At 44.1% G+C, this 9,366-nt stretch overlaps 1 protein-coding gene across 1 annotated transcript; it reads left to right on the top strand.

The window, feature by feature from the left end:
* The first annotated feature begins 507 nt into the window (after positions 1-507).
* On the top strand, positions 508-3,584 carry CDKN2B (cyclin dependent kinase inhibitor 2B). Its single transcript, XM_077790220.1, has 2 exons — positions 508-645; positions 2,957-3,584. Exons 1-2 carry the CDS (start codon positions 508-510, stop codon positions 3,251-3,253), a joined length of 435 nt encoding a protein of 144 aa, XP_077646346.1. The 3' UTR covers positions 3,254-3,584.
* Positions 3,585-9,366: the final 5,782 nt, after the last annotated feature.

Genomic DNA, 9,366 nt, shown 5'->3' with positions numbered 1-9,366 from the left:
GGGGTCTCCGCCCCGCTTCCCTGCCTTCGCAACCCTCTCGATATGGGGAGAGGTTGGGCTCGCAAGGCTGCCGCCCCCCTCCCCTCTCCCCCATCCCCATCCCCTCCCCCCCATCCGCTCTCCGCCGCCCCCACCCCCTCTCCCCGCGAGAGCCCCTCGCACTTGAGGCGGGGATGGAACCGGGCCGCCCTCCCGCCGCGCCGGAGGGTCCGGCTGCCGCCACCCTGCGGTCCTTCTGCCGCCCTGCCCGCACCCCTCGCCCCGGGCGGATGCGCGCTCTCTACCTCAGCCGCTGGCAGCCGCGGGGAGGGGGAGCGGACACCGCAGCGCCGCTCCGCTGGAGGGGTGCCCGGAGCGGGAGGGGACGGGAGGGGCAGGAGGGGGAGCGGGTGCGAGGGGGCGGTCGCTGCCCCCGGGAAAGGAGCTGGCTCGCAGCGACGGGCGAGATCACAGCCGGGGGAGCGGGAAAGCCAGCGGCGGCCGTGCGCCTCAGGGCGGCGGGGGGGGATGGAGGGGTCCCCCCGGAGCGACGGCGACCGCCTGTGCAGCGCCGCCGCCCGCGGGGACCAGGAGGAGGTGAGGAAACTGCTGCAAGCAGGCGTGGATCCCAACGGGACCAACGCCTTTGGGAGAACCCCGATCCAGGTACGGAATACTTCGGGTGGGGGGCAGGGGGGAAGCTGTGCTCTGCCACGTTGGCGGGGAAGGGTGGGCATTTCATGTTTAGAATGAATTTTTATTGTTATGATCGGAACCGTACTCCAGCCGCAGCTGTCTGAATTAAAATCTGCACTTTACTAAGTTCAGCCGTCCTGTAATCACAAGATGGAGTTCAGTGGGCAACCGCTGGCAGCAAACGAATTTTTCTAGGGGATACTCAAAAGGAGAAGTGGGACTGCAAAATCCGCTTCCAGATAACCTACCCAGATAGGTCTGGGGAATGATCTGCACTTCGAGCAAATTTCTTGGTTTTTAAAATACAGCCCAAACAGGGCTTTTTTTCTCCAGGGAAATCGAAGTGGGGTCCTTTTCTAGTATATTCACGAACAAAGAAGGTAGAAACTGTGCTGGCAAAAATTGTAACTTGAAACTAGTATATATTAGTATATATTAGTGACTAGGTAGGCACCTCTTTTTTTTATTTTAGTAGTAGTAATTTTAATACTTTCTATCCATCAATAGTGGCAATATTTATTAATAGATGTTAGAAGTACCAATGTGTAGAGTTGCTTTCCAGGCTGTTTGAGAGTTAGAAGTCTGTTATATTAATCGACATACTTAAATAGACACTTCTAAAATGTTTGTTGAACAATATACTGTGATTTAAGCTAGAGTTAAAATCACAAAATTTTTTTGAGTTGCTATATTTTAGAGATATTATTATTTCTAGAGATATTTAATGATTAACCACGGCTATTTTGTCCTTGCAAAAACTTTACGTGAAAAATTTTATGTGACAAGTATTTGACGTGGGGATTAAATATATTTAATAGTTAATCAGCTAAGCCAAACAGCTATTTTTAGCTGAACTTTACATTAAAAATAAAATATTTCTGAAGTGTATTACTCAGAAAGCTATTCACTTTACTTCTGTTTATGTTCAAATTGCAGATGAAAAGAATCTCTGAACTCTTATAAATTATCTCTTTCCTCATTTCAGGCTAAGTTCTCTTTCACTTGTCAGCAACTTGCAAAATGGCTGACACTCGAATATGTGGACTGTCTTTTTCTTTCTGGAAAAGATTAATATCGGGGATTTATATATTCTGACGTTTATAAGTATTTTCACACTTCTACTACAAATAAACCCAATTATTTGAAGTGCAGAAACCAAAGTCCCGAGAAAGAAATTGATAGAAAAACCTATTGTCTTAATATATTTTTCAAGTTGTTAAGTCGCAATTCATGGTAGTTACAATTCCACTGAAAATGACCAGGATAGTAAGGGAAGCAAAACTCCATGTACTAATTTATTTTGGTTTTCGGTTGATTTTTTTTTTTTATTGCGTTTTGTTCAGTTGTGTATGATCAATCATTGCCGAAAGTTTCTGCTACTAGTAAAAAAAGCAGAATGTCATTAGGAATTTCCCATTTAGACGGCGTCATTCGGAATTTCCCATCAATTAAGTTTTGTGCATTGTTTGTGAGAGCTCAGCAACTGCTCTCACACCTCCGAGAAGAAGACAGAGGTGAGGGAGAAAAGAAAAATAGAAAAATCATATTGGTCAGGAGGGGAAAGATCGAAAAGATGCACACCGAATACCAAAAGGAGCCACACCCAGCTGCATTGCCCTATTGCTGTGCTGATCGTTGATAATGCATTCTAAGTGACAGCAACCTTAATGCAATATCCCTCAGGTCCTTTGCTGTCACAAAATACACGGTGTGTATATATATAGCATACAAGTATTTACAAACTCTTCATAGGTGTAAATATATTTAATGTATTTTTAATATATGTGTATGTCTAAATATATTCATAATATAGAATATATGCACTATTTATTATATAATTACATAAATGGTATCTGTATTGTGTGTACATATCTGTACACACACAGAGCTGCATCTGTACCTGCTTGTAAAAGTGTGTGTACATATATATGCTTATACACGCACCACAAGTACCATTTATACCATGGCGTATATAAATTACATAAATGCGAAGTAGAACATATGCATTTGTTGTACTTAGCGGGAAACCACCAGCTAATATTTTTAATTTATTATCTAATCATAGTCTATCTCGAGTTGGAAGGGATCCGTACGGATAATCGCAAACGGTTGTCACAACGTATGCAGGTCATGACTACAAGAAGCCGACCTAGCAGAATTACTTCTCGAAGGAGAAGTCAGTCGGGTCGCCGCCAGCCCCGGCTGGCCCCTGGGCTCCCCGCGGAAGGGGGGCCCGGCGGTGCTCGGGGCGGGCGGGCGCTGACGCTGTCTCTCCCCGCAGGTGATGATGCTGGGCAGCCCGCGGGTGGCCGAGCTGCTGCTGCGGCACGGAGCCGACCCCAACCGCCCCGACCCGCGCACCGGCTGCCTCCCGGCGCACGACGCGGCCCGCGCCGGCTTCCTGGAGACGCTGGCGGCGCTGCACCGGGCCGGGGCGCGCCTCGACCTCCCCGACGGCCGCGGCCGCCGGCCCCTCGACGTGGCGGCGGGGGGCCCGCACGGAGCGGTGGGGCGGTACCTGCGCGACCCTCCGCCTTTTCTGGGAGCCGGGGGGGCCGCCGAGCAGCCTGCGCCATGACCCGCCCCCGGCCGTCCATCCCGCCGCTCCTCCTGTGCGTCCCGGGCACTCCGGCTCCCGCTTCTGCATGAAGACACGTGCTGAAATTTTCTCAATTTCCTGAGAAAAAGAGGAAAAAAATCCAAAACACAATCAAGATTAGCGCACCTGCTTCTCCGTCTCATGCTCTCCGGAGGGCAGAGCACAAGCGCCAGACGGCTCTTTTGTGCTTTAGAGGGGGGAAAAAAATTTTAAATGTTCACCTTTTCCTCTTTTTGTTTGTTTGTTTATTTGTTTCCAATAAAGCTGCTTAGAAGTGAGAACGCTACTGGCTTCCTCACTGCCCTGCAAAGCTTTGTATTTTAGTTATTCCTTGAGATCATTTTATGTAGTTGCTCTTCAAAATAGGGAACACTTTAGCCATATAATTCACAAATTTAATTTATCCCCAGAGCTTCTCCCCTCACCAGCTAATGCGACATAAAGTTTTAACACCAAGATTTAGCAGTGATTGAATGGTAACAATTTTAACGCTGCTCAGCATTACAGTTGAAGAACTACAAACATTTTGTGTAGCTGTATTTATGGAAATTCGTGTGAGAAAACAACTGGCAATCAATTGGTTATTCCATCGCTTTTTGCATCTAGAGACCACAGTGCTCAGAAGATATGGACAATGAGCTTCTTATTTTTAAGATGGCTCTCTGGGTCTCTATATTTGGAAACAACAACAAGTAACCGAGTTTGGTCATAAATCTGGATTTTTGCACACTCTTTGGTTTCTGTTTTTCCTGCGTAATTTCTATCATCTACCCGCTGTTTATACCACTTATGTATGATTAAATACCTGCTATTATTCTATAATAAAACTTGAAAAAGATTGGCTTAAAAATAATTCACTCCTCGTGTTCGAGTATGCAGGACTATTTAGTTGGGTGGTATTACTTATTTCAACTTTGTTAGTTGCTTTCAATTTTTGTGTGTGTGTCTGCATAAATAAATACATCTAGCACAATCACGCAGGTCAGATACCAGCACTTTTTCCAGATATGCATTATTTAAACACATAGACACAAAGTTTAAAATAGCCAAATCGTTTATTTTCTTCTTGAAAATAACACTTAAAGTACAAAAAAGAAAGGTCACCTGTAGTTTGTACCTCCCTTGCATAATTCATGATCTATTTTTAGAAATGGGAGCGGCAGGGATGGGGAATCATTACTCTCGCAAAAAAAACCAAACCAAACCAAACCAAACCAAAACAAAAAAAAAAAAAAAAAAAAAAAAAAAAACCAAAAACAAAAAAAAACCCAAACAAACAAAAAAAAACCCACCAAAACATAAAACAAAAACCACCAAAAAACAAAACAAAAAACAAACAAAAAACCCAACCAAACAAAAAAACCCCAAAAAACACCAAACCAAGCAAACAACCCAAACAACAACGTTGTTTCTTAGCTCTTTGAGGGACATAGCGGAGACCGACCCCGTAACAGAGCATGTTGGATGTTTGGCGTCTGGGCGCAAACTCATCTGGGGCAAGGCGGGTGGGACAAGTCGGACCCTATGATGCTGGTCGCCCCCTTTCCAACTCAGAATAGTCTGTAATTCTGAGAAGGAACTTTTCGTTTTCTCTCCCGACCCTCCAGGCGGGCGGGAGTCCCGCTCAGCCTCTCGAGCTGGGGTCTGACGACAGGTTTGGCAGAGCTCGGCTGGCGCGGCGGCAGCGCATCCATTCACACATCATTCATTCATATCACGCATCCATTCACACACCGGCCCTCCTGCCATGCCGTGGGAAGGAGGGCCGGAGCTCCGGGAAGTCCACTCCGAAACATGGCAGGGGGAGTGGCATTCACACCGGGATGCCCACGGGGTTTTCACCAGCCTCTCCCCACTCGGGAAAGCTGTGCCAAAAGAGTGTAACCTCCCCAGAGGATTTGGCCTCAGAGCTGCCAAAGCCCAGAACTTCCTTGGGAAGTTGCCTGAAGGGGATGGAAAGTTCTAGGCATGGAGTTATGTATGGTGATTTCAGAGCTGGTGAAATTCTAGTTCATTCTTTGGACAAGGAGCCAGCAGTGCTGTGAGCTGCAAAAACCACACCTCAATTGCATGTGAATGCCAGCATGTGAATGCCTGAATAATTTGACAGGATATTTTCAATTGCAGAGTCATCTGTCAAACTTTAATAAAATACCTTCAGGCATAATGGCACTTAGAAAAGCAGAGTTTGCTATTACACACTACAAACAATTACTCTTTTAGAACATGACTCCCAAGCTTTAAAACAAGTAACATCCTCTCCAATTCACCCAGATTTATTGTGTCCACAGGCTTTAAATCCTGTGTTCAAAGTCTTCGAAAGCTTCAGGGAAAAAAGGAAAAATAGAAACTGTTTTAGTAAAGGAAGTTATCATCCCACCTAGCCTGGAACAAAGGCGTGGAAATAACATTAACTTCATTGCCTACTTACACAGAATAATAAAGCCTCATGTGCGTTAAATCTCAGGAAGAAAATGTAAATGTTCAGAGCTGTTACAGAAGAAAGCGAGGATTTGACTATAGAAAAGGCAAGCCAAAGTACCAAGTGCTGGAGAGGGAACCTCTGAAGACATTTGTGTCTTTTAAGTGCCCTGGTGGGGTAATCACTCCCAGGGAAGAGATGATATACCTAGTAATTTTATGTTAATTATTTTTAAAATAAGATTTCAACCAATCCTAAACCAACACTCATTGAAGTAATTAAATATTTCTTCTTCTTTCTTTCCTCACTCCCCACCCCCTCCCAAACTCACAGGAAAAAAAACAGAAGTAGTTTGAAATACAGTATGAGCAGAAGACAGAACACTCCTTTACTTTGTGGAAAAAAGGGTCCCCAGAGAACCAGTATCTCCACATTTCCGTCTCTTACTATATATTTGTAAGTATCTTCATGCTTTTGGTAGAAACACTTGCAAACAAAGTGTTTCTGTGTTGCAGAAAGTCCAAGAAGGTGTAGTGAAAAAGAGATGGTCGAAAACCAATAATCTTGTAACTAAAGGCGTCGGATTGCCTCCCAGAGAAGTACACAGAAGACTGGATCTGACACTGCTATTGAGTGTTAGTTCAGGATTGACATCGGGCTATGAGAAGCCCTGTTTACACCTATAGCTTCGGGCAAATAAAGACCAAGGGGACAAAACATCTACGTTTAGCTAGACCAGCAGCAGAGGTCATGACATTAGACATATCCTACTTCCTACAACTGAAATAGGTAGCTTTTGCTGCCATTGATGTAACAACGAAACCAAAACAAACAGACAAAAAAAAACCAAAAACCCTCCAAAACCACCACCAAAAAAAAAAAAAAAAAAAAAAGCAAAAAACAACCAACCACCACTAACAACAAACGAAAAACCTCACTAGCAGGAGGCAGCAACCCTGCGCGAACTACCGTACAAACCACCGCAGCACGCCCGATTGCCCGCTCCATGTCGCCGCCTCCTTACAGCCCTCCTTTAATCACCCGCCGCTCGCCAGAGGAAAACTCCGCCTTGCTCCTGGGTGGCTAACAAGAAACAGTCGCTCCTTTCAGGAAGTAGCCTCCTTCATGATTTCTAAACAGAAGCATTCTTACTTGAGGAGCTACGTGGCAATCTAGAATATGAGAGTTTGACCTCCCAGATGGGCACCTTTTTCTCTCCATGGTGCTGGTTGTTTACAGGTAAAAAAACAGGCATGCTGAGACCTGGGAGGAGGGTATCCAGAACAGGGGAGAGAAAAGACAGAGGTCCAGCTCAAGAAAGAGGTGCCTGGGGAAAGCAGAGACAAACATGGCTGCCTGTGCCTGAAAGGATGTACCAGGTACACATATCCCTACCCCACTCCATGGCTGCCTGGGCTAATGCTTTTATGGTTTTGATTGGCTTCTTAATACTCATATTTGCAGAAATCCAATGCATATGGCTTGACAAGTGGCACTTACAATCAGACAGCAGACCCTGCTTGGTGGAGTGGGTGAGAGGGCATTCCTTGCCTACAGAATAAGGACTTGAACATTGCAGGCTTTATGGTGTGGTGGTTTGTTTTTGTGGGCTTTTGTTTGTTTGTTTGTTTACATTTGTTTTTTCTTTAGACAGTGAGCAGCCTAAGGGCCAGAGAAGAAAATGATAGTCAATCCAAGGTATCTGTGACACCATGAAGTGGAGAATTTGTACTGAAATGATCCAAGGACAGAGATTATTCCACTGTCCTCACATGCAATTAAGGAGAAAGAAACTCCTACCAGCTTATCTTGCTGGTTTACTTTGAGGCAGATGCAAAGGAACGATTTTTATGTTTGAAGATGTTATGAAAACACAAAAATTATTGTACAGTTGATAAAAGCACATACAAAAGTCACTTCCTATAAAGCACTAACTATTATGATTGTAAGGTTAAATTAAAATATTTCAAATGAAATGTCTTCCTTCTTGTGCTAGAGGAACCACACTGTGTAGTGGAAACCTACACACTGTGTAGGAAACCAAACAACTGGATAGACTTCATGTGTCCTCTAGAATATGTTTCTCTTATACCAGGCACTATTCTTAGGTTCAGCTGGGTCTCATCTATGAGACCCACTCCGGTGTTCAGATTGAAAACATACTTTCATACAGGTCTTAGCACCACAAATTGCCTGAGCCAATTCATAGCAAAGGTGTTGGAGAAATTGACAATCATCTAAATAAACAATGGCAAACCTCTGCAAAAGCGGGATCAAATGTTAATTTCCATTATTTTGCACTGTCCTGCTTCAGCCAACACTGCAATGACAGTGGGGAGAAGCAGCCATTTAAAACAGTTAAGCCAGAATTTCCATCTTAGAAGGCTGATCCTGCTCAGTGCTGAGTACCTCCTGAATTAATTTCTCATCTTACTGATACTCAGCTGGTTTCAGTAGACAAAATAGTCTCTTGCTGGTTCATTCTGGGAACACCAACTGCTCTCTGATCTGTTTTGAATACTAATACAAAAACTCAATTCTGATGTCATATGCCATGTATGCAAATTCTCAGATCTGCTTTGGATATTAGCATGAAAGAGTGTTAAATCTTAGATACATGAAAATGAGATATGAGTGGGCAATCTCATGTGAGCAAGATATATCAATAGTAGGCCACAAAGAATGCCTTAGAGAAAACAAGAAAAAAGAAGATGAGTAAATCTAATGGCCTGCCTCCTGGTCAAGTTTTGTGCCATACTTGAACCCACAGTATTGCATGGCCATCAGTACCTTATACTGCTAATATGCACAATGGAGAATGCTCTGAGCAAAATAAAGGAGATCTTATCAAAGATAAAAGGACTTCAAAAGCCATGGATACCTGGGCTAAGCAAAATACAACATTCAATTAGTGAAGAGTGGGGTAGGAGATAATATCAAGTCCACAGAGAGCGAGTGCTCATGATACAAGTAAGTGTGGGCTTGGAATATAGACAAGGGAGATGAATTCTACCAAGTCCAATTAGAGAAGTATCTTCACTCAAAGCAAAAGGAGTTCTGTTGCCTGGGACACCTGTGCTAAGATGAAACAGAATGTCTCTGAAGTGACAATTGGACAAAAGCTTCTGTGAGTGGGTGTATGTCTTCTCTCGTACATCATTTGTGTGCTGAACTTACCCTGCTGTGACATTTCTGCCTGTGGTCTGTGTAGATCTGATGTTTAATCAAGTTCCAATCTCTGCCTTCGGACACCAGCTGAAAATTGAGTAAGAAATCAGTTGGCTATTTACTGTGTTTCCTGGTCCTTGCCTAATACTGGCATGCCTCTTGCTTTGTGTATCTGTGCTATTTGCAAGCACTCAGTTCCACTCAGTCTCCCCTCTGTGTATGTGGGAAAGAAAATTAGGCTTTGAGCATTTATTTCTAACATACCCACTGTTTCCCAGCTGCATTTCTCTATTATCCCAAGGCATATCCTGCAGAGAAGCAGAGACTGATCTGCTCTTTAGCAGTTCCTGCAAGCTCTAGGGATGTTCTCTTCAACCCAAAGTCAAGACAGCATTCAGGTTGTACAAATCAGTAAGTTTAGGACAATTCTCTGGAGAACAAGAAGCAGACCTATAAAACTTACAGTAAAATTCCACTAGCTAATATTTTATTAATAGTTCTA

This window comes from Lonchura striata, chromosome Z (genome assembly GCF_046129695.1).
Source record: "Lonchura striata isolate bLonStr1 chromosome Z, bLonStr1.mat, whole genome shotgun sequence".
NCBI classification, from domain to species: domain Eukaryota; kingdom Metazoa; phylum Chordata; class Aves; order Passeriformes; family Estrildidae; genus Lonchura; species Lonchura striata.
The sequence above is the reverse complement of the archived record's forward strand: the minus strand, read 5'-3'. Positions and strand labels throughout refer to the sequence as shown.